General features: G+C 33.3%; 1 protein-coding gene across 2 annotated transcripts in view; it reads right to left on the bottom strand.

The window, feature by feature from the left end:
* The window catches only part of Tmem232 (transmembrane protein 232), a 256123-nt gene that overhangs the window by 159236 nt on the left and 69496 nt on the right, over positions 1-27391 (bottom strand). For both annotated transcript variants that reach the window (XM_048811573.1, XM_048811574.1), the window contains exons 9-12: positions 25237-25400; positions 18776-18930; positions 4362-4485; positions 3328-3580 (exon numbers count right to left, since the gene is read on the bottom strand). In XM_048811573.1, the coding sequence (XP_048667530.1) occupies positions 3328-3580; positions 4362-4485; positions 18776-18930; positions 25237-25400 (696 nt within the window). The remainder of the gene's footprint in view (positions 1-3327; positions 3581-4361; positions 4486-18775; positions 18931-25236; positions 25401-27391) is intronic.

Raw genomic sequence — 27391 nt, forward strand, 5'->3', positions numbered from 1 at the left:
TATATATATATATATATATATATATATATATATATATATTTCCATATTTTTTTTCTAAAAAACAAAAAGTACTATGATATGGATAAAATTATATTTTTTGTTTTTGGTACCAAGGGTTGAACCTAAAGGCAGTTAACCACTGAGCCACATTCCCAGCCACTTTTACTTTTTTAATTAGAGACAAGTCTCACAAAGTTGCTTGGATCCTCACTAAGTTACTGAGGCTGGCTTTGAACTTTTGATCATCCTGCCTTGTTGTCCTGACTTCCCGAGGTTACAGGCATGCACCACCATGCCTGGCTGGATAGGATTTTTAACACAAGGATCAGGCAAAGAAAGTAAATTTTAGCAAGACTAAATACCTTGACCTAGGATCATGAGATGTAAGTGACAAATATAAAATACAAGTTCGTATGACCCGAGAGCTGATTTCTTCACTCTAATCCCAAAATGAAATTACTTGAAGGGTAAGATTATGAGGAAAATCATCTTCAATTCTATCACTTTTCAGAAAGTCAGACCCATCTTTTGCAGTGATTATGTTGAAAAGGCCACATAGAGAATACTGCTTTTGGAACTCTATATCCTGAGGTCTTGTGGAACTCATCCTTCTCACTAATGATAATGCATAAAGGACAAACCAGAGAAAAATAATTTTCTCTATCTGGAAAATTATTCAGTGATGCTACAAAGAATTAAGCTCTACTGAAGCACATCAGTACAGTTTTTAACAATGCATTTGTTGAGTACTGACTTTTGATGGTAGTAGCTGAAGGAATCCAAAGACCCAGTAGAAGCAACCACTAGAGGAGATCAAAAATTTATGTCCAGAGGTGGTATATTCTCTGATTTTGACACAGAGAAAGAAAACAGCAGAACACATCCTTGAGAAGATTCTAAGCAAATTGTCAACAGGTTACCAACTTCCAACGTTTCCCAAAGAAATCACAAAGATTCTATGAGAATTGAGGATTTCAAAATATTCAGAATTTTCAACGAGACAAATGGCATTACTATCACTTGTGGCTTATACAGAAAATTTTATATAATTCTGATATTCTCTTTATTTTGGATCAAGTTTCTAAAGGCATCTCACAGCTTAAAACATCCATTTGTCCACCTGTGCTTATAAAACATGGATGAAATTCTAGCCTATCATTTCATCGCTGGGTTCAAGACTAATAATAGGAAGGACATCAGTACAAGCAGAAACAGCATCCATTTCCTCTATGCCACTTGCAAAGGCAGAAAGTGATCTCCTTACAGCATCCCACCTGTTAGGCATTATCACCTTCTTCTCTATCATCATTTAAAGAACAAATGCTGAGACCTTGTTATCTATAGAAATGGCTCTCTGTAACATGATCTCATGGTACATACAATGACATCCAGAAATTCCTGGAGGGTTTATTCAATGAAGAATAACTACAGAAAAGTAAAGACCTTAATGACACTATTGCTTATGGTACAAAGATATAGGTGCCCCTCTTATCTAGGGATACACATGAAAAGAATCAGAATTTGCTATTCTTGGATATCATACTTTCACTTAGTATTAAATTAATAAAAATTAGAAACATGTATGCTCACTCAGATTCACAGAGATGAGAAAATAATGACTGTAGATTTTCTGTATCCTTAGTGAGTTTGAGTTCACAGATAGCTCTCTTTCATGTGTGGCACTGCTAAGAAGGAGGGAAATACACATGAATGCCTAGATGTCTAAGCAATGTTCAGTAATAGATGATAAGCACTAAGACAAAATGTCTTTCAAGAAGTCATCCAAATTCTGGACCATCAAAATAAATTCTTCAGGGGAAGATTAAAATGCAGAAAAAGACCAAAAATGAGCAAATGAATGACACAATCATAAATTTTCTGGGGGAAAAGTCAGATAGTTAAGAAGGAATAAAAATTGTAATATCCTCAGAAACATACACAATAACATCATCACAAAACTTTGCCAGAGATTAGACGTTCCTCTCTAGAGGGACACCAAGAGGCTTCTAGGAGCCAAGATCCTCCCCATGGAGAGCTGCCCAAAAAGATCAATGAAAGAAGCCAAGATGCACCAATTTACACAGCTAGACAAGAATTAAGGACTAATATTCATAGATTAGTCTGCTCGGTAGACTAAAAACCATGTGTTGAAGATTTATGGTCATTATGTATAAAAGTATGAGTAGCAAAATAATTTGTCAACTCAATAAACACTGGAGAAATACAATTTACATTTTAAAGAATAAAGATCTGCTTAAAATTGGCAGCAACAAATGACAATAATTTGAAAAGTAGGAAATGGTTAAGCAATTTGCACTCAGAAATGAGTCTCCACTGTGCTAAATAAACCAAGAGTATATTGAAAGTAATTTTAAAACAGTGAACAACTTTTAAAGAGTGAAATTAATATCCATTACTCAAGTCTTACTATTTAAAATCACATTTCAGCATAATTTATCCCCAATCAGTAAATTATGGATCTAAGGAAAGGCAATCTTGCTTCCCTCAATGCTTTCAAAAATCTTACAATTATATCTGAAATTCAGTGATTTAATTACATGATAAATCCACTATAATTAATTGCCCAACATTATTTGCTACTATGCTAGAGTCTGGATTAACACAAATGCAATTCAGAAAAGATTCTCTAGTCTCAATTATCTCACAATTTAATGAAACCAAAAGTCATATAAACAACAGACTATAACAATATGTAGACTGTAACGATTTTTATAATAAACCTACAAAGTTCAATCAAACTAAAAGGACTTCTCAAATTAATATTATGCTTATAGTACTTTTTTAAAAATAAGCATATTTTATTCTACTAGCCCCCGTAAACACCACAGAAAATGACCTTTACTTTTGAGACGTAAGACTCATACTCTTTGTTGGAATATAAGAAATCAGGTGTGAAGAATGTACTACAATACTTGAGTGCGTGAGTGAAGAGAAATCCTCTGGCTAGGAAAAGTACAAGAGAGAAACAGTAGATGCCTATAAAAAATGGGGGAAAGAAGAAGTCCTTAAGGGGAAAAGAATAAAAATGAAGTGGAAATAAAGGTTATATACACTTCACAAATTCTCCTAAGTTCATCTTTTCCTTCACACCACATCATTTAAATCATAAATCAAATGAATCTAGCTTTGTGTTTCAGCCGTTTTAAAATTATTGATAAAAAATTCCATTTCATGAACTATTCTTCCCAGGAAGTCACACTAAATTTAAAGATATTTCTCATTTCTTAATGTTAACCTTTTGTAAAGAGCATATTACTATATGTAGAAATGGACATTTAAAATATAACATGAAAATTGTTTACTTACAATCATCTGATATTTTTGAAGAAAAATATTCAAAAAGACTTAAAATATTTGTTTCCTGTAATTCTGGCTCTTTTTCTGATTTTTCCATGAATAAAATATTCTTTCGTGAACTATTACAGTCACAGAAACCAATAAGAGCAGTTTTTCGCAAATCAGAAGTTGCTGCATACAAGCAGATTTCTGCAACAATTGTTGTATATGTATAGATGATAATCCAGGTCCACGAAAGGTCATCAACCTTGCAGTTTTCTTTCTGAAGTAAAAAAACAGGTATTAGGAAAATCAGAGGACATTCTGTCATAATTAAGAACCATAAAAAGGTCTTCAAATTTCATGGAATTATTAAAAGATCAAAATAAATATTTCTAAATGAACTCATTAAAAAAGCAATTTTCCATAGATATATTGCATAAATAGTAGTTCAAAATATAAAAACTGTAAATAGCATATAAATATATAAAGAACAACTTTTTAGTTTCTTTAGGAAGCAATAGAACATAAATTAATCCAATGAAATACTACTTTCTGCAATAATATTTTTTAGTGTGTTATAGTTTCATGTATTTTTCATAAGAATAAAAAAAAATTACAACTTTTGGAGAGGAATTTAAGCATCTGTTCCAAGACCCTTAAATACAGCTTATAGATCTTTCATGCAAAATTTATTTTTAGTAATTTATTCCAAAGAAGTAGAAATACAAATAATATGTTATATTTGAGAATGCCAATTCAACTTTTCTTGTAATTAATTATGAACAGTTAGAAAATAACTTAATGTTCAATAATAGAGAAAACTTATAAGTTAAAAAACATATTTCATTTTCACTAAAATACAAATCTTAATAACATGTAATGACAATGGAAAAGTTTATGAAAAATAGTAAATGTTATATGCATATTTACTTTAAAATATAATTATTACAAAGTTATGAACACTAGGTGCCCTAATATGATATATAATTTAAATAGTGGCAAAAAATAAAATATGCTTCTATTCAGGTGTCTTTTCACATTTAAATTAGTAATGTTGTTACCTGACTATGAAGAGACATAATGCTTGAAAGAAAATCTTTCACTATTTCCATTAAAGCTCTCAAGCAGGCCATGTTTAATTTGGCAGCCTCCCCAAGGACAAACAAAGCCAGTGCTGAGTCCAACCTGAATTATGAACAAATGACAAAGACTTTAATAGAAAAAAAAATAATCCATTTTAATGAATATAAAAGGAAATGAGTGCTGAGATAACCACAAAAAACTTATTTTCAATAAAGATTGGTATTGGCTGGCACCAATTACTATAAGTCTTTATAGGATGTTTTGGTAAGATGTTTTAATTTAGAGTGTGCTCTGACAAAATTCTGAGAAATAATACAGTCGATAGCATCTCTTCATAAATCTGGTATGACAAGCAGTTGTGTTCTGCTGCTACAGAGTCTCCTTTTGTGACTGATTCCATAGGGTGAATATCAAGAGCGTGTTTTCTTCTCAAAATAGAGAACAAATTTTAAAAAATTATTTGCCTAAACATTCCAAAAGTTAATATTTGGGTTTGTAAAATGTGTAGTATTTAAAAATAAAATTTATATTTCACATGAATGATATACTGTCATGTATTCGTTTTTAAAATATCATACAATAACTGGGAAATTATACCAGCACTTTTTAGTCATAAATATATATATATATTCTGAAAGTTTCAGGAAATTATATATTTAGTGCTATTCTTATCCAACTGAAAGAGACATATTTTGAAAGGATCTGACAAGCATCAAAAGTAAAATTGCCTCTATTTAGAGTTGCTTATGGCCTTGATTTATAGATTACTAATAAATTTAAGAATCTGTATATTTTATAAGCATTTTTAAATTTTACAACTGTAATATTTCAGGTCAATCAGTTGAAACTCATCATCATTTTCAAAAGGAAATTCCTCTGATCAGGAAAGTTGCAGACAATTCTATATATTTGAATAAGGCTTTACAGACCTCAATGTGCTGTCACACAAATTATCTCATTTGATTTGAATTTTGGACACATAAGGCCTGTTAAAACCTTTTTTCTTTTAAATATTAGAAAACTGAGACATAGATAGTTCTAGGAGATTTGTCTGAGTTCACTTTTCCAGATCAGTCAACTGTAACTGAAGCCTTTTCTAACATATGGATATTTCATGCTTTATAATTCTTCTTTTCCAAATCATTATTTAAATACTCAGCATTTAACCTCCATGTGGAAAGTGCTGACTCCATCTACCTAACAGAACCTGAATTTTCTTCAAGATGGCAAAATATCATCAGTTAAGGTTGCCTCTTCAAGATAGAGTGTTCTGTCTCTCTTGGAGCAGTGATTATTATAAGCATAGTATTTATCAAAAATCATAGATCTGTATACATAAAATGTGCAACTATTATTGTATCTAAACTTTATCTCAACAAATCTGATTTAAAATTAACTAATTGAACTTCCTTAAATCTTGGAAACACTATATAATAGATTCTATAAATGAGATATAAATGGAAGTATAATATGAATTTCTTCCAGGCAAGTTATTATTTTTCTGGTTAACAAATAAATTAAATTTGGATAAGAGACCCTTTTTTCTCCTTTGTTCATCCTCTTGGTGCTCCTGCTAGGAAGGCATGCTTGACATGAACAGAAGCAGAAGAGCCATCATACACAAGAAGGAAAATCATAGGATAGGAATGAAAGGGATGCTCGAAGATGCTGGAGTCTTGAGAATGTCCTTAATCCTCTGCGTCAGCATCTCACTGCTTGTCATGTGCAATAAATACAGCCCAACTGAGTAATGCAAGTGTACTCAGGTTTCTATCTCCTGTGAAGACCAAATTCAAACTGACACATTCGGCATGATACTTATGAACACAAGACAAAATTGTAGCTCTGCCACTAATTAGGTGTCGGATGTAGAATAAATTATGTACCCTATTTCAGGCTTACTTATCTATACAAATATAGCAAAATCCACTTTTCAGAAAGTATTGTGATTTCTAAATAAGATACTCTGTAAAATGATTATGTTCAAAATGCTGAAGTGGATTAGAAAAATTCCATTTCTTCAAAGCTAAAATATATGAGTTTGTAACTTTCTTTGTTTATTAAGTTTTAGAATGATGGAAAGAAGTCTAGAAGATATCCAAGATGGACAGTGAGTAGTTCCCAAATATTTCCCATTCGTACTTCATAATATGGCCAAGGTAAAGAGGATAGTCACAGGCTTTGTAAAACTTCTTTTCCTCTGAATATACTTCATAATCACACAGTTTGGGTTCTTCTATTCTCTTTGAAGTCTAGAAAATTGTATCTAACCTACAGCACTATGGATTGAAAAAGATCCATCAGTGCCAGCCACCTGTGGTAGAAAAATGCTTCACCAGAAACACACTGTTTTCAATCAATGCTGCTGACTGCAAATTTTTCTATAAGCAAAAAGGGCTTTGCCAAAAATAGAATAGAAGCATCAATACTTATAAACTGGAGTTCGTTAAAAACCAAAACTAAAAAATCAATGCACATAGAAACAAGAACTCAAATTGGATTCGTCTACAAATTTTAACACAGCACTATATTCTTTGTGAACTCATTATAATACAGAAAATCTCAATTATGAGTACATTGACTTGGTTTTACAATGCTATGAAAATAAACATGTACAAAGTCATTCTAACTCTTATAGATTTCCCCTGTGTAAAACTGAGACAGAGTTTAGTGGCTTATCTAAAATAATAATATCTATCTATTAATATGTATTTATACACATCCACACACACATACACACACACACACACACAGACATGTATAAAGAGGTTAGGAACATCAGCATTCAAAAATTTCCTTAGTCTTCTATACCTTTTTCCTCAATAAACAGATTGTCAATTAAAAAATGGATTAACAATATCTCCAATTAGTAACACTTTTACAGCTTGTTCGACGTTTAAAATAAATATTTAAGAAAATACTGAAAACATAAAAAATCACACGATCTTAAAAACTAAAAATAAAAGAAGGTAAATGAAACAGCAACCTATACAAATTTCCACAAAGCATAGCATTGATGAAGCTGGATTAAGAGAAGCAATAAGGTGTACCCGTATGTCACGTCCTGAAACACACAGCCACAAAGAAACTTAATAGAAAAAAAAAATAGGGAGAAAATAATCTCATGTTTACTTTGGTTTTCATAAAATGAAAAAGTGTGGCTTATCCTTTACCTTGGGATATGATTTTATTTAACCATCCAGAGTAATTAATTCTGCATTGGATTTATCTCTTCATATTTATTTAGAGATGGCAATACCCAAATGGTAAAATGTGTAGAAAACAGTGCTGTAGGGATGTGGGATTAAAGTGGGAGGGAAGAGGAGTGATATGACTGGAATCCAGGAGAGTTTTTGTTTGTTTGTTTGTTTTTATGGTTAAGCTTCCTGATAACTGTCCATGTTAGCATTGTAATTTTTAATAACTTTAAAAGGTTTTAACAGCTGTGAATACAAACCTCGTATTTAAAAATATCAGGTTTTTATAGATTTCTCCTAGTTTGGGGATAAGTAAAATGAAAAGTAGAGGAGGGACACCTCCATAAGACCAAACGAAAAATATGTCATAGCAAGGGCTAAAGAGAACATCAGTCTGAATATTCAGAGGAGATCATAACTCTGAAAATTATTTCTTATAGGAACCAGAAGATAGTTTTATAATCTTCTTAAATATGTTTAATAAAACTCAGGAAGAAGTCACAATGAGAAGCCTGGATGCGAAGATGCAGGTAATATAGTGTGATAAGATATTACAAGGGAATTAAGATTATGAAAACACAATGTAATCCATATAGAGGAAGTTGAATGCAGAGGTGACATTTGGAAGGAAAAAAACTTGAAATATCTTTCCATAATTTAGAGGGAAAAGTGGCATACTTAGACCTATTACTGTCTAATTCCTTTTGAAACAACCTGAGATACATAACATCAAGAAAAATCTTTGTAGTACTACCACAAAAGGGAAAGAAGGGAGGGAGGTAACAAGGGAGGGAGGGAGGGAGAGAGGGAGGAAGGAAGAAAGGAAGAGGGAAAGGAAAGGATAATGAAAAATTTGATGTTATAAAGAAAATGGAATCCAACCAAAGGAAAACTTTCTACTACTAAGATGTCAATGGTTTAATGAAGGGATCCATGAGAAATATCTGGGTTTTCCCATGATAATTAAGAATAACACTGGGCCCAAAGAGACAGGAGTTGAAAACGCACAAGAACTGTGAGTAGTCAGTGGAAGCCTTTGGAAAATGTAAACTGTTAAGTACTAGTATTTGTGCACAGAGAAGCGACTTCTTTCTAGGCAAAACAGAGGATTTGCTTCAAGACCCTCCTGAGATGGCCAATGGGACAATCATCAATACCTAAATCCTGGTTACATGTCACAAAGGCATTCCTAAATATCCCTGGACTGAAAGTAAATAGAAAAAGGCAAAAAAGCTAGCTTTAAACATTTTGTCATAACTATCAGTTAGGAAAAAGCATAGCAACATTTTGAGATTCAAAGAGGGAATTAAAAAAAAAACAGTGATCAAAAAGTCTATCACCAGACAAAATATACATTATGCTTTTTAAAGAAAAAATAAATTCAAGGTCTCACCTAATAAAATAGGTAATTTATATCCATACTTAGAAATTTATTCAAGACAATCAAGAAATTAACAGTTGAAAACTTAACAGTTGAAAAAGTGGAAAAGCCTAATTGTAAATGGCTGTGAGTGGGGGAAAAAAGGTAAATTTTGAAAATGTAACTTAATAACTAAATGAAATAATATATGCATAATTACTTTAGTATAATGCTATAATTATATAATCTTGCATTTGAATAATAATTATTATTCAAATTATACATATATACAAATGTATTCAAATTACACATATATATGTATATATTTGATTTAATTATAATAATTATATGTATATTGGTGCTTAATTATTCAATTGTATTTATAAAATTAATTTTACTTACTAAAATTAATACTCAGAGGGGAAGGACTACATGAAAATCCAGTCTTGAAACTATCTGCTTTAAGGATTCTTTCTCCAGATTACAGGGGTCTGGATTATGTGGGACTGTAGCGAAGCCAGGAGGGGAGAACAAAGGGATGAACTGTTAGTCAAGCAATGACTATTGCTTCATCAGGGAAAGCACAGGTGGGTCACTAATTGTTTCCCTCCGGTGACTACCTTCAGGCATTATTGGCTATTTGGTTCTTTGGTAGAAATGAATCCCAGTAGCAGAATCCTTTAGTCATTTTTTGCTCTTATACTTTCAATATTATGGAAAATTATATGACATTAATTGATGCTGCATCCCCTGTGCCATGTAAAAGCAGTTTTTTAAAAGAAAACTTTTTAAGCTGAAAAGGGATATAATGACAGTTTATGTTGTAACAATGGAAGCGGAGTGTATGTGACAGATTATTGAGGGGAAATACTTAGAGCAAGGAAACAAATTAAGAATCTGCAATAGCTGTGATACAATAGGGGCCCAAACTAGGTGACAGTGGGAACAGACAGCAGGAGACAGTTCTGATATGTAATTAACGCATGCACAACATATTCAGATCCTGGATTAGATGGGGGAAGTGAGGTAAGGGAGATAAGGTATCTAACTCAATTAATTCAAGGGGAGAACATGAGAATACATAAGAAGGTAGACATTCAGCAGGCGGGAGCCTGATTGGGGAGAAATTTGCTTAAGTCTGAATTAGCAAAACAGAAGATACCTAGGGGAGAACTAGAGTATAAAAGATGGCATCGTATACTTATTTAAATCTCTATAAAAAAAAAACTCTTTGAAGTGGGTTTTATCTCTAAATAACTACTAAACAGACTTTGATCCATAGAGGTTAAGTGGCTCACTCAAAATTAGACAGGTAGTGAAACAGATCTAAAAATCAGGTCTTCTCAATGGAGGTTGAAAGTGTTTGTTCACTGCTTGATAATTAGGCAATGCATAAGTCATATGTTTATCCTTCACACAGACTAAATGATTATAAAAAACACAGAGCTAAAGATCAATAATAAATCCAGTAAATGAATGAAATTGAATCCCTATCTCTCACCATGCACAAAAGTTAACTCAAAATGGATCAAGGATCTAGGGATTAAACCAGAGACTCTGCTTCATCTAATAGAAGAAAAAGTAGGCCCTAATCTCCATCAAGTGGGACTAGGCCCCAAATTCCTGAATAAGACACCTATAGCACAAGAATTAAAACCAAGAATTAACAAAAGGGATGAAGTCAAACTAAAAAGTTTTTTTTCAGCAAGAGAAATAATATATGAGGTGAACAGAGAACCTACATCCTGGGAACAAATTTTTCCCCCTCACACATCAAATAGAGCTCTAATCTCAAGAGTATACAAAGAACTCAAAAAGCTAAACACCAAAAAAACAAATAACCCAATCAACAAATGGGTCAAGGACCTAAACAGATACTTTTCAGAAGAGGATATACAACCAATCAACAAATATACGAAAAAATGCTCATAATCTCTAGCAATCAGAGAAATGCAAATTAAAACTACTCTAAGATACCATCTCACTCCAGTAAGAATGGCAGCCATGATGAAGACAAACAACAACAAGTGCTGGCGAGGATGCGGGAAAAAGGTACACTCATACACTGCTGGGTGGGACTGCAAATTGGTGCAGCCAATTTGGAAAGCAGTAAGGAGATTCCTTGGAAAGCTGGGAATGGAACCACCATTTGACCCAGCTATTCCTCTTCTCGGACTATACCCAAAGTACCTAAAAACAGCATACTACAGGGACACAGTCACATCAATGTTTACAGCAGCACAATTCACAATAGCTAGACTGTGGAGCCAACCTAGATGCCCTTCAATGGATGAATGGATAAAAAAAAATGTGGCATATATACACAATGGAATATTACTCAGCACTAAAAATAATAAAATTATGGCATTTGCAGGGAAATGGATAGCATTAGAGCAGATTATGCTAAGTGAAGTTAGCCAATCCCCCCAAAAAAACAAATGCCGAATGTTTTCTCTGATATAAGAGGGGTGACTCAAAATGGGGTAGGGAGGAAGAGCAGGGGAAGAAGATTATCTCTACATAGGGAAGAGGGGTGAGAAAGAAAGGGAGGGAGAAGGGGAATGGATGGTGGAAGGAGACCCTCATCATTATACAAAACACATGTATGAAGATGTGAGAAAAAAAGAATAGCGTTACCTTAGATTAGTTAGAAAGAAGTGATGGGAGGGGAAAGGAGGGTTTGGGGGAACAGGAAGGATAGTAGAATGAAATAGACATTGTTATTACTGTGTGTATATATGTGACTGCATGACCAATGTGATTCTGCAACCTGTACACTCAGAAAAATGAGAAATTATATCCCATCTGATTCAAATGTATGATACGTCAAGGTCATCATACTGTCATGTGTAACTAATTAAAACAAAAAATAAAATTTAAATTTAAAAAAAAAAGAAAATGAATTAAGAGTGAGAACTTACCTTGATATTTCAGCTTGTAAGGAAGGGAGGAATACTATTACTACAACTTTTGTTTGTTGTTAGACTGCTACATGAACATTAAAATTACTTGGGTCAAAAATATAGACCATGTACATGTCAGTGATCTAGCAGAAAAGCAGAGGTCTTGCTGTCCATACAAAGCAACTGATTCTTTGATTCATTTTAATGCAAACACAAATACTATATGTCTGGAAAGCATTTGCCATGTGGATATAGTTTTAAACTGACAAGTTTTTTGGAATGCATTCATGGAGCGCATTAAATTGGCTACTTCACTTTGGGAGATAGAATTTTATACATTATAGTGCTCCACTGAAATGTCATACTGCATTTCTCAGCAGTCTTCATTGGCCGATAATTCAATTATAAACACAATTCATTATTTTCATGTGAGATTAGAAAGGCTTTTGCGTTGGCTTGAGCTATCTCCCCAGAGTAAATGGGGCAGTTTATAAAAGGCCAAACCACAGGGTGGAGCATTGAGAGTACGAAGTATCATATAAAATAACCATATTAAGTAGAAATCTGCCTTCCAGCAAGCTGTTTATCTCCAGCTCTGGGCAGATAAAGGCCAGTGCACAGCAGCTGGGAGTGGGGCTCTTGCATTCTTTTCCCTACTTCTTCGAGTTTTTAAGATTTATTGTCTTTGTGCAGCCTTTCCCCGGTTTTCCCCTGTCTGCCAGTGAGGCTGCTCTAAGTCTTTGCCTTCCTTGAGTTCTTTCAGGACTCCTGGGCTTTCCCTTTTCCAGAGCTTTTTTTTAAAAAAAATATTTTAGTTTTTAGTTGTAGATGGACACAATATCTTTATTTTATTTGTATGTGGTGATGAGGATTTAATCCAGGGTCTCGCACGTGCTAGGCGAGCACTCTACCACAGAGCCACAACCCCAGCCCCTCCAAACCTTTTATTTCTACTCATATCCTTTTGTATGTCAGGTTGTTTATAAGGGGGATTAGAAGAAATCAGACGGGGAGATACAGAATCAGAAGTGAGCAGGTGAGAACCACTTACTTGTACAATACAAGCTATTTTTGTCACTGAAGTGACAAAAAAAAGGTTATGATACCTCATTGAATGGTCTCCCTTTGCATTTTAAATCTCTGAATATTTATTCATTATTATGTTACTTTCCTCATATACATGGAAAATCAAATTATTCAGATTATTCCTTTTAACTGTCCCTTGGCACTGTATTTCAGATACTAAAATAAAGGTATTTTTGTTGGTTTATTGGTGCATTATGATTATACATATGACATATTCATATTTGCACATAATACAACTGATCAACCTCATCCCCCATATCCATCTCCTGTCTCTTCCCTATTTCCTATCCCTTACCCCTTGCTTTACTCTATTGGCCTTAACTAGTGAATTATAATTACATATAAAAGAGGCTTCATTGTGATATATTTATACCTAGACATAGCATGATTTGATAGCTTTAAAGTGAAAGTATCTTTGCTTGAGCATCACTATTCCAAGGCTATCTGATTCAGAAAATCTTGAGAACGTCTTAGCTTCTCATCAGGCCCCGATGCTTCAATATTTTTATTTAATTCTAAATATATTCAGTTCATTTTTTAATTTTTCACTTAGGACCAGTTGTGTCTTTGAGTACATGAGAGAAATATTGAAGTTTCTCAGAAATGCAAAGAATAGCCAATTTGATTTTGATTATTGCATCACATTTTTTTTAAATTGGAGTAATGGCCCAATTTAATGAAAGGTACATGGACTCTTATATAAATAACTTAAATACTTGGTAAGAAGAAAAGTTATTTTTAAATATTTCATATGATGCTATTATTAACAAAATAGTCAAAATGATAACTTAAAAAGACAAAACAAATTTTTTTAATATCAATAGTTTTTGTTTACTAGAGTCATTGTTTTAAAAAAGATTAAATTATTTCCTTAAAATAAAAAGATAAATATAAGAAGTAGAATCAGAAATATTTGGCAGTTTGTTAAACAATTTTTTAGACTTTTTAAAATTGTTTTAAACAATTATTTTTCCTTTCTAATATGAACAGTCACTATTTTACATTTTTTTCAATCCATCCCCTGTCCTCTCCCCTTTCTCTCCTCCCCGCCCCTCCATTATTCCTACACTAGCAAAAAAAGGTGAAGATTCAACTACAGGTTGTCTCAGAGCAGTTACCTGCTTAACAATGCCTCCAGAAAAAAACAGTAGAATGAAGCATTGGGGACAGGGTTATACTGGGACTTTTAAGATCTGTTCTAGTCATAAGAAGCCTAATAAACTTGACCTCAGTTTCTTTTTATTTTTTTGTATTTTTTACTTGTTCTATTCAGTTATACATGAAAGCAGAATTCTCTTTGCTTCAGTGTACACAAATGAAGCACAATTTTTTACTTCTCTGGTTGTACACAAAGTAGGGTCACACTATTCATGCGATCCTACACACACCTAGGGTATGATGTCTGTCTCATTCCACCGTTATTTTTATTTTTAAAAATTGATTTGGTGTTGCCTCTAATGCTTTAAGTCTACAAATGCTAAGAATTAAAAAATAGCTGGCTCTTAAATGTTTATAGATAAACATTATCATTAGCAAATTAAATTAAATAGATCTTGATGCGATACAATAAAACTTAAAAATTGGTTAAAGAAATAATTAAATGACTTCCAGAATTAGATATTCTTAATAAGCCTCTTAATGTTTTACCACTTATTTAAACCTGTATTAGACTGACTGCTATGTTAATAAATTCAACAAAGTCATGCAATATTTATTTTATGTATTAAAATATGATTTATGTTCTCTTAAAAATCAAGTTAGAGTTGTCTAAGAACTAAAGTAGTTCTAGTTGTTTATCCTTTTGAAAAATAAATATTTAAATCCCTTATTACTTATTTCCAATAATTAAAAATGTCTGAAAGAATCACCATGGGGGCTGGGGTTGTAGCTCAGTGGTAAAGCACTTGCCTAGCATGCGTGAGGCACTGGGTTCAATCCTCAGCACCAAATAGAAATAGATTAAATAAAGGTATCGTGTTCATCTATAACTAAAAAAAAAAAATTAGAAAAGAATCACATTGAAAATCTATAATTTCCATTGTATTTAGGAGCTCTATATTAAAATTACCTAATAAAATCATATTGTGTTATTTGTATAATACTCTTTTCATTCACTTTTATTTTTTCATCTGTAATTATTATCCTTATTTTTATCCTTAGCTTTATCCTTATTTGAAAAAGAATTACAATGTTTCCCAAATTGCAAAATTAAGTAGGTTTCTCCCCCCAGGCTTTGAGACAGTGAGTTTTTGTTGTTGTTATTGGTTTCTTTTTTTTTTCTAAATAAGCTATTTCTAGGAAATTAGGTAAATTGTAAGCCATTCTCTAGAAATATTTACCTGCTCCAGAACCACACAAACTTCCACATATAAGTGGGATAACTGCTTTCCTTGAGAAAAAAAAATGCTCCAGATTCTAAGAAGATTCTACAATTGGATCTGAGAGACTTAAAATTTCATATAAAAGGCTTTTGAAATAGGACAAGCTGGTAGAAATTTAAAAACAGAATTTTCAAAAGTATGATACCTGAATTTTCAACTTGTTATGACATGATATATTATTATTTTTGTCATTAGCACTGAAAAAGGAATTCAAAACTGGGATCTTCTTCAAATAGTAGAAAAGAATACTTTCTTTTTTTAAGAGAGAGAGGGGGAGAGAAAGAGAGAGAGAGAATTTTTTAATATTTATTTTTTAGTTTTCGGCAGACACAACATCTTTGTATGTGGTGCTGAGGATCGAACCCGGGCCGCATGCATGCCAGGAGAGCGCGCTACCGCTTGAGCCACATCCCCAGCCCAAGAATACTTTCTGATCAATTTCCTCAGAAATAGTCCTTTAAAGTTCTTCAACAAATAAAGACCATATATTACAAGCCCATACCTAAAATCATCTTCAATGATAAAACTTTGTAAGTTTACCCTCAAAACTTAGGAATAAGATGATATCCACCCTTATTACTGTTGTTCTACATTGTACTGAAAGTTCTAGCTAGAGTAGATAGGCAAGAAAAAAATAAATAAAAATCATAGAAAGGGAAAAGTTAAACTTCCTGTTTGCAGATGAAAATGATCTAATGTACAGAAAACCCTAAAGGGCCTACCAAAAATCTTATAACTATTAAGTTCAGTAAAGTTGTAGGATACAAAATCAACACACAAAATTCCAAAGCACTTCTATGTACTAACAGACTATCCAAAAATGAAATTTTAAAAATCATCCTTAGAGGGCCTGTATAATCCTAGCTACTCAGGAGGCGAGGCTGAAAGATTACAAGGTCAATCCAGATTAGACAACATAATGAGTCTCCATCTCAAAAAAATGAAAAAAGAAAATAAAAAAGACTCCTTCTATTTACCATCCCCCAGAATAAATTTAACTAAAGGGTGTAGAAGATTAGTACACTGAAAACTATAAAATGCAGATGAAAGAAATAGAAAATGACAAGAAATAGATGGAAAGATATCTTATGTTCATAGATTGGAAAAATCAGTATTTTAAAAAATAGCCATGTCACCCAAAATGATCTAGAGATTAAATATAATCCTTATCCAAATTCCAATATCATTCTTCATAGTAACAAGAAAAACAATCGTAAAATTCTTATAGAACTGAAAAAGTCCCCAGATTGCAAAAGTAATTCCCAGCAAAAAGAACAAAGCTGGAAGCATCACTGTGCCTGGTTTCAAAATATATTATAAAGTTACAGCAATCAAAACTGAATGATGATGCTGCATAAAAACAGACACATCAACAAGTGAAACAGGATAGAAAGCTCAGAAATACACCTAAATATCTATGGTCAATTGAATTCTGATAGAAAATGGAAAAAAGATAATCTCTTCAAAATTAGTGCTGGGAAAACTGAATATCTACATGTAGAAGAATGAAATTAAACCTTGAGCTCACACCATAAAATCTACTCAAAATAGATTAACTTTTTAATTAACTCAAATGAAGACATGAAATTGTAAGATTACTAGATGAAAACACAGGAAAAGGCTCTATAAAATTGATGTGAGCAATGATTTCTTGGATATGAACCCAAAAGGACAGGTAATAAAAGCAAAAATAAACATATGGTATCATCCAACTATAAGGTTTCTGCACAGCACTTGAAACTAACAGAGTAAAGAGATGACCCGCTTATTTGGAGAAAATGTACATATCTGATAAGGAGTTAATATCGAAAACATATGAGGAACTCAACTCAAGAACAAGAAAACAAATTCAATTTATAAATAGACAAAGGACCTGAACAAAAATTGTTCAAAAGAAGGCATATAAGCCAGATAGCAGTAGCACATCCCTGTGATCCCAGTGACTCAGAAGGCTGACAAAAGAGGATCTCAAGCTTGTGTCCAGACTCAGAAACTTAGAGAGACCCTGTCTCAAAATAAATTTTAAAAAGGGGGGGCCAGGGATATAGCTCAAGGATAGAGCATCCCTGGAAAAATCTCCAGTACCAAGAAAAAAAATTTTTAAAGACATATGAATAGCCAAAGGTATATGAAAAAAAGCTCTACCACACTAATAATCAAAGAAATGTAAATTAAAACCACAATAAAATATCACCTCACTCCTATTACAATGGGTATTATCAACAGGATGAAAGATAATTATTGGTGAGGAATGGAGAAAAGAGAACACTTGTGCACTTTTGATTGGAATATAAATTAGTGCAACCATTTTTGGAAGACAATATGGAGGCTCCTCAAAAAATTATAAATAAAACTACCACATGATTCAGCAATTCCACTTCTGGCTAGGTGTCCAAAGGAAATAAAAGCAGAATGTTGAAGAAGTAACTACAATGGCATGTCCTTGCATCATTGTTCACAGTAGCCAAGATAATAATTGTTCTTTGACCAAGGGATGAATAAAGAAAATGTAGCATGTGTACACAATAGAATACTATTCAACCTCTACAACAACAACAAAAAGACTACCCTGAGTGACACATGCAAGAACCTGAGGGGCATTTTGCTAAATAAATAAGACAAGTATAAAAAGACAAATACTGCATAAACTCACAAGTCAATTTGAAAAAATCCAAACATACAGAAGAGTAGAGAGTATAATGGAAGCTATCAGAGGCTTGTTGGGCTTAATGCAGATGGGAAAAAGGAAGAGGTTAATTGATTAGAGCAAAGATTCAGTTAGGAGGAATAAATTTTAGTGATCTACTGTACAACCTTAGTAAGAATAGTTAATAATAATGTATTTAATATTTCAAAATTGCTAAGAGAGTAGATTTTAAATATCCCAGCACAAAAGAAAGATAAGTGTGTGAGGTGATGGATATATTAATTAGCTTGATTTAATCATTCCACAAGGTTTACACATTGTAAAGAATATTGTACTCTATAAATATATACAAATTATTATTTGTCTATTAAAGAAAACAATTTACTTCCATTGAGCCCATGCCTTCTTTTGTAATACTACAAAACATCTATTTCTCTTCTTAAATTAGCACATGTGCTGGAAGGAACCAACATTTCCTAGTGAGACTCATAAAGAAATAAAATCTTAGTATATTTCCCCCAACTATAAATGTTGTTCTTTAGTAACATGGAAAATAAAGGATACATGCACATCTATAGAGTAAGAGAGAGAGAGAAGAGAGAGAGAGAGAGAGAGAGAGAGAGAGAGAGAGAGAGAGGAGTCATTGATAAAATGAACTAATACAAAATAAATAAAATGCTCTTGTCTTTAGAACTGCGATTATAAATTTTTTTCATAGTCAACTGAGGTGTGATTAACATTTAAATACAAAGGTTATTTAACATTTAAGCACAAAGGTTTCTTCATGAGTTCCTTTGTATTTATAGGATCACCCTTACCAGCATTTCTTTTGAAGCTGCTTTTTATGGAAGATGAGATGCTCAAGCACACTATTCAGCTGAGGACTATTATTCTGAACACAAGACCAAGCAGCCACACAATGCCAGAGCAGGTGGCTAACTTCATATCCTCCTGGATTAAATGGCAAATGTTCCTGGAATTAAAACATAAAAATATATCTGGGAAAAATTCTTTGACTTGAACAACATGAAAATAAATTTTAAATATACAAATGAAAATGCATATTCTCTTACACTTGAAGTTTTACCAGGTGAAGTAATTTATGTGAGAATATTTTTATAAGTATAAGTAGTCAATCTGAACCTAAGGTATCTATTTTTCAAATGGGTCCCTTGTGTTCCATGATATCCATTCTACAAATATGACAAGAATCCTACATCCTCTGAGGGACAGCTGCTAGACTAGATTACGTTTCTTACACTCTGTGACTCAGTTCTTCCTGACACATGAGCAAGAGTGGATAGAGGAAAGTTTGAACAAAGATCGGACAGCAAACTAGAATTTGCTGTGAATTTCCACCTTAAGGAGAAAAATATATGCCCCACAGGACATGGTCACTGTCAAGTAAGTGTTTTAAAAGCCTGCAAATTCAGATAACAAATGGGCTACTATTGCTTTGTTTTATTTCTCAGAGTGCTTCCTGGCAGTTTTAGATCTAATTGGTCCACTGAAGTAATTGGTATTCAATGATGACACGGCACTCCCATTGAGTCGTAAAGATCCAAATACACATGTGCCCATATCGCCAACTTAGTTGATATTTTGTGCTGTTAAAAAGAAACACTTCCAATAATTCTTGTCACATAAAAGAACATCACAACTGCAATTTAAAGATTATTTCATGTTGAGCACTCTTAAGACAGGTCAGAAGTTCATACATAAATTCAAACTAAGACATTTTAGCTTTCTAGTAAACTAATTAGTTAAGTACTGCAGATGTGTATTGATTTGATTTATGTCAGGAACTCTGCTACCTGCTAGAGATAAAGGCAAGAGTAAGACACAGTCTGCATGAGCTTACTGACTCTGGGGAATAATAACTCAGAAAAGCAAATGGAAACAAATCAATGTGTAGAATGTTAGAATATTCCACAGAAAAGTTCTATTTTAAAGTAATGTAAGGTATCAGACTGAGACATGCTGACTTCAGTAAATGCACACATAACTCAATTTTCTGCTTTGTGGTATACCCCATACAAAAAGCAGAACTCACATAAATGAGATTCTCTTCCCACACTGCCCTAGGTGTCTCAGTTTAGATGTCTGACAGTTGTCAGGTTACAAACTTATTCTGAATAAAATGGTCAGTAGGTACGTTTTGAAACTTTGGGGTGACTTTGTCAACAATCAATGCATTCTATTTAGTTATCATTACTATTATTACTATTTCTTTTTAAATCACAAATATTGCATGGCTACATAGAATATTCAGTTACTTGAAATATACTTGTGTTAACACATCTGTATCATCACCAGAGAAAATTCCTGAGTGTATTTAATGAAAAAAAATCAGGATTTAGACAACGAACAAGATTTTAGTTTTATTTTCAATTTTTTTATGATGCCATTTCTACTCATCATTGAGAAATAAAAAGCAGCCTCTGACGTCTGGACTGATTTGACAATGTGTTATTACAGTCTGGTCTGGTGCACTCAGCTAGGTCATTTTGATCTCCTGTTGAACATAATTCACAAAATACCAAACTCAGGTAATATTACTCTGATACTATAATAAATCAACAAAGCCATCTGATAATTATTTTCCCAAACACAGGCAAAAAGCAAAGTCACTGAATCATTCACAAAATTCTTTTTTTAAAGCATTTATTTTTTAGAAGTAATTAAACACAATACCTTTATTTTATTTATTTATTTTTAAGTGGTGCTGAGGATCAAACCCAGGGCCTTGCACGTGCTAGACAAGCGCTCTACCGCTGAGCCACAATCCCAGCCCTTATTCACAAAATTCTTGATCATCCAGTTGCCACTACTTTCTAACAGCATCCAATCTAGAAAAAAGCCTTTCTCCCTCAATCTTCTCCCAGTCACTCACAGTTCAAGTCCTACCACAGATGCATTCTAGTTCCCTCTTGCTGAGACATCCTATGGTTCCTAGTGATGAGGGTTCTCTCTACAACAAATAATAAACCCAATGTGCTAACCGCAGACCTGCTCCTGTTCACTTTGTCTTAAGGGCACTCGAATCATCAAGATCAATTTTACCCAATTAATATTAATAAAATAATGATGATTATGTGATTTAATACAGTTGACATGAACATCATCAATGAAGAAGACCAAGAGGGAGAATGGTCTGGGAGTTCTTGAGTGGTGTAGAGTTCTTTGCCTTTACACCAAGTCACTCCTACTCTAGATGTGATTGGCAGAAAAATGTGGTTTGCCAACTGTTAACACTAGAGAAATGAAGAATATATAATTAAAAATTTTCACAACAAATTGAAAGAATAATTATAAACATTCAGTCTGATAAAAATTACAATGTGTTTTTATAATTTTAATCTTCTTTTTTCAGTAATTCATTATTATTACATTTTATAATATCATCATTCTGTGATGGTTTGGAAATTAAACAAAAAAAAAAGAAAGAAAAAGAAAGAAAGGGAAGAGAAGTTGGGACTAGAATAATCTTTCACCAAATCTAACGTTTGGTACCGACCACGGCATTAAATGACTCCCTTCTTTCCTTCCTTAATTTTTTATTTAACTGCTTGCTACAGTTCTTTCACCTCCTGCCTTGCTGCCCAGCTTTGACTGCCAGTTGCAGCTTGTACAAGGCCTACTTTGAGAAGCTCATCTCTGGAAGTGCTATCAGACAGCTAAGAATTCAGATAACCACATCACCTTGAACTTTATGAAAATCGAAGTACGTAAACCCTGAGTGTCTGCTCAAGCTTCTAAAACATAAATGAGTTTTGAAGCATGGGCTCTATCATGGCTGCTCAGATACAGATTTCAGAGTTTCACCCTTGTTTTGGTCATTTGGGAATGGCTGACATTGCCTCCCAAGGGCCTCTCCAATACAAACTTGTTACCTGGATTATGGGGCATTAATCACAGGATAATGCTCCTAATTTTAAAGAAAAAAGTTCTTTAAATCCTCATAATCCAGTTGCTCATGCCCATTTACAATTACAGTCAGCATAAAATATCCTAAATTTAAGTGGTGGCTTTGGTTTCCTGAATACTTGTAAGTGTTGGATGATGAGATTGCTAATCATATAACTCTGTCAGCTCGTTTTTCAGGGAATTTTTGTACTTTAGAACAGATAAAACTCTTTAATAAAGAATCTACTCCATTTTCACTGAGTTTAAAGTTACCTTCTCCAAAAGCCGTGTTATTATTACCATGTGACAACTGTGCTTAGAAAATTCAGCTTTGCTGGTGAGCATGGAAAACTCAATCCAGCATTCTGGTCCTTCAATCCACAGAGCTAATTAAAGTGTACCATTTGTAAAAGTCAATCAAAACCCTGTGTCTGGATCACTTAAAAGGACATTAAAACAAGAAATGGAGTACAGCAGGAGAGGAAAGGAAACATCTTTTATTTGTTTGTTTGTTTGTTTTTACGTGGTACTGAGGATTGAACCACAAGTGTGAGGAAAGCACGATACCACTATGCTGCAGCCCCAGTCCAGAAATTTCTTATTCTTAAATAGAACCAACACCATATTGTGTGTATGGTAATGTATAAATCCTACATAATTTTAAAAGCAGTTTTAGCAACACTTGGACAACAAATTAAGTAATTATGCTTTTGCCCCAATGAATTAAAAAGATAAAATTTTTTACAGTGGCCAAAAGATGCTGCCATGGACCTTTTATATTATCAGAGAATAAGGTCTCCTAGGAATAAATTCACAAATCCTCTACTGTAATATCCTACTAATAAGGAAGGGATAAAGGATGACTATAAATGTCTTTTATATTCCAACTTTTATCTTTTTTCCTCTTCCTCTTCCCAGCAGTTTGAGTAAGGTGGTATAGAACCGGGAGATGCTCAACTGAACTGGGGAGGCTGGTGTAGATTAAGTGATTCCGGAGGAACTGGGCTGAAATCTGGAAACTTTAAGGCATGGCAATCAAGTTCTGAATCAGTGCTGATTACCGAATCAGCAATTTCATAGCAACGTGGCTACACTGTCCTTTATAGCCTTCATATTATGAAGTAATTGAAGGAGGGAAAAAAAGGGCAATAAACCTGATAGGCTACAATCTGTTATAATCCCCTCTGAGAATCACATTGATAGAGCTGAAATAGAATTTAGGAGCAATTGAATTTAAGCCCTTTGTTCTACAAAGTGGGAAAAGACACAGAAAGAGACTAAGTGTCATCTAAGCAGATAGGTTCCTCTCAATGTTGACAGTTTTGCCCCTTAGGATTCTGCTCCCATTTGCTTGCTCTGTGTGTGCACCAGCTTCATAACCAACGTTCACGTTGCTAAGATTTCATGGCATCTTATTTGTATAAAGGAAAAACACTGAAATCACTACATTAAGTCAATATAGCCTCATGCTTAGATGAAATTATTACACTTAACTGTCTATATTAAAATGAATGCCTAACTATTTTTCAATGATCATTACTTACATTTACATAGCATTTAATATACAAGGCACATTTTTTTTTAACTCACAACAACCCTGTTGTTTTAGTCAGCTTTTTTGCTGCTATGACAAAAAGGAACTGACCAGAACAATTTAAAGAGGAAATATTTATTTGGAGGCATATGGTTTCAGAAGTCTCAGTCCACTGACAATAGGCTCCATTCCTCAGGGCTCAAGGCAAGGCAAGGACATCAAGGCAGAAGAGTGTGGTGGAGGAAAGCAGCTCATATGATGATCAGAGAGCAGAGAGAGGTCTCCACTTGCCAGATACAAAAATATACCCCAAAGCCATGTCCCACTTCCTCCAGCCACACCCTACCACTTCAATTACCACTCAGTTGATCCCTATCAGGGGATTAATTCACTGATTGGGTTAAGACTCTAACAACCCAATCATTTCTTTTCTGAATCTTCTTGCCTTGTCTCACATGTGAGATTTTAGGGGTCACCTCATATCCAAACCATAACACCTGTAGAAGAGTTAGGGCAGATATGACAAGATGGTGATGATGAAGACTTTTACAGCTAAGCAAATGGAGATATGGAAAGTTTAATGAATCTCCTCCAGATCCCAGTGCCAGTTGATGAGCAGGTCTTTTCTTTTCATGATCAGTATTCTTTCTGTTGCTCAGTGACTTACATTATGTATTTATTATCAAAACATTTTAAACTTACAAACAAGATCTCTTCCTTTAAAATGATACAATTCATGTTCATTGGTAATTATTACTAGAAGGTTCAAACTATTTAGCAAATAATATGAATGGTTCATCTATAATGAACCAAAAAGAAAACACTTAGAGTTCAAATAGATGTGGTGAAATGTCTTTTCTTGCATATTTAATTCATGGCTAATTTTAGAAAAGGCCCACAGAAAGCATGGAAAGCTGTGGGTCACATAGAAATAGACCTGTTGGCAAATAGAATCTTCCCCCAAATTCCTATTGTTTCAACTTCATTATGTTGAAAGCATTTTTCTTCTTTGAGAAACTTTCAAAAATGAATTTTCTATTTATAAACTATAAAATAATAACTGTGCATCAAAAAATAAAATAATGAAAGAATCAAGGTTTCAAAGTGTTCACTGATCTCTTTTGAAAGATAAGTGAAGAAAGGAAATAAAGACATTATTACATCAGAGACTGAAGTTTGTCCTTTGAAGTATATCAGTCTGAATGGTGTATGTATAATTATATTGCACATTGCACTTGTGTTTACATAATTATAGTTTAGTACATACCAAGGAATTACATAATTAGGATAGATTGTGTTCTCTAAGGTTGATCATTAATATTTGAGTAGATAATTAAGAGAGGTTTAAGAATTATTTGAGTTCCTTAATTTGAAATATTTTTAAAGTTTTCCATTGATTTTGAGAGCATATTAAATGTTACCCTATATGAATTACAGACACATAAAATATTACACATATCTCATGAATAATCTGCCTTTACATATTTTCCCTTTAATAAAAACATAGTATCTTGCAATTTTAATTTATCAATCTAAATCATGTTGTAATTTTAGCTAAAAACTAAAATGAAACCTATAAGGAAGAGGTATTATGGCATTACTCCATTTAAAGTAGTACTGGTGCATATTGATACCCTACTACTGATCCAATTGTCTCTTTGCCATGAAATGTGCATATGGTTGCATGAAATTAGTGTATGTGGTGTTCATCCCATCAATGCCCACTCTCCCTGCAGTGAACTCATCTTCAGCAATGACTGCTGAATTGACAAGCATGATTATTCATGGCAATCATCATATAAATCATACAAGATATGCCCACCATGTCAAATTACCTACCACATCTGAATCTATGTTCTTGTATTCTTCCTCATTTTCCTCATGGATAAAAATTGATTCAGAAAGTTCTCTTTTACATATAATTTCTGATGTTTTCAGGATGAATTGCACATTTGAATAGATGCTTGGATACTTGTGATATGGCTCTTCAGAGAAAGAAAGTGCTATTGTAAGAAAAATCATTTGTGAGAAATACTTCAGTAATATCTTTCATTGTACTTCATTCATTTTTTATCTGTTAAAGTATAATTAAATTGAGTATTTAGGTGCTGGAACTGTTGCAAATTTACCTAGTAATCAAGATTTACAATAGTATGTCTGCCACCTGGTGGTGTAATAAAAAAACTACAAAATAAATAATTCAGATAGGAGTTTATGTAATTCAGAACGACATTACATAACGGTTGAATGCCCAATTAAATATTGTTACTGCTCAACAATGCTTGGTTGCCTCTAGCTGAAAATAAATCAAGTTATAATATACACTCTATTCATAATAGATACTTTGAAGTTGCAATTCTAGAAACAAATTAATGTCATTTCTAACCCCACATTCTCTGATTTTATTTCAAGATGTTGTTATTGATTCTTAAAGTACATCCTTCAAATATAGACAATAATCATATCATTTAACATACAACTATGTGATAATTTAGCAGGACCATCTTGTGTTTGTTATTCCTACAAACATTTAGACAACCTTTGGGTTTCAATCCATTTGCACAGAGGAAAAATGAGTGATGCCCCTTTCTACTGGACAATGACACAAATAGGCCGCAGCTGCTAATGGTTTCAGGTTAATGACACAGCCTGTTGCTGAAGCTAGAGATGTGGCCTAAGGCTCTACCTAACAGTATTTGGTAAGAGGGCAAAGGTGGGGGGTGGGGGGGGTGGATTTATCCCTTTATGAAAGGAAAGTGCTGGTTTTCTTGGGATATACCTCCAATAACTGAACTAATAAAAGAACATGAGGTTTTATCCATGTATTTTTTTTCAAAAATGTATTTGCCACTATCAGCTGAATATTTGACAAGTCCATATGCTAAACACTATAAGGAATTACAATTTATATCATATTGAAGATATAAGAACAAGCAGTATGACAGACAAGAATTCATGCTCTACCAGTCTACAGCTTCCTCTGGGTTTCATATCTTATTTGGACTTGTAGGGTGCAAACTCCATTCCCTCTGTTCTCTCCTTAACAACTTTTCCCATCAAATATTATCTCCTTTGTTTTATCTTGAATCTCCCCATCCCTTATCATATCTCTTCTTTGGATGTGATTTTTTTTCATCCAAACTACTGGCATATTTCTATATTAATATAAACATTTAAAAATAGTTCACAATTTCGAACCTTTAAAAATAGTTCACCATTTCGTCTAGTACTTAAATGTTCCCTCAGCATTTGCCTCCAGTCTGAATTTTGTTCTCACCTCTCCCTGAGGAATGCCCCTAAGATCAGTGACTGATATTATGATTCCAGAAACCCATCACTGCTTTTCAGAGCTCCTGCTCTTTAACACTTCTGCAACTCTTGATGATGTTGATCTCCTTGAATTTTCCTATCTAGATGTCACTACTCTCTTTTACTTTCCTGAATTCTCTATTAGTGGGCTCTGTTACTCCAATAATTCATTAAATGTCTATCTTCTGCAAGACTCAGTTCCTAGAATTAGTCCCCCCACCTCAAGTTATCTCAGGGACATTCAAATAAATGACTGTAAAATAAATTTCCCAGGTTTCAGCTTTCTCTCATGGCCTTCAAATTTAATGTGCCCAATATTTCTCCAAATCTTGATCCTTTTATTCAATATGTAAAACTTCAACTTTCTCCTGAATTCCCCACTTTGTTACATATATCCTAGCTCTAATTGGTCACCAATCGAGTCTCTTTTATCTCTAACTATTTTAAAAACTATTTAACAATATACCATTCCCATTATAATAGTCCACATCTTTAACCTCTCTTCAATGGCAACACCTTTTTCTATGAATGTAAGTGAATGTACATTGTGTGTGTGCTCATTGCAATGCAAAGGATATTTCTTTCTATGGATCTTAATCAAAACAGTATGAAAATCATTGTTTTGAATAGTGCTAAGAAATATTCTGTTTATGTACAATGCGCAGAACTGGCCTTCTGAATCCAC

Source organism: Marmota marmota, unplaced genomic scaffold (genome assembly GCF_001458135.2).
Source record: "Marmota marmota marmota unplaced genomic scaffold, marMar, whole genome shotgun sequence".
In the NCBI taxonomy this organism is placed as follows: Eukaryota; Metazoa; Chordata; class Mammalia; order Rodentia; family Sciuridae; genus Marmota; species Marmota marmota.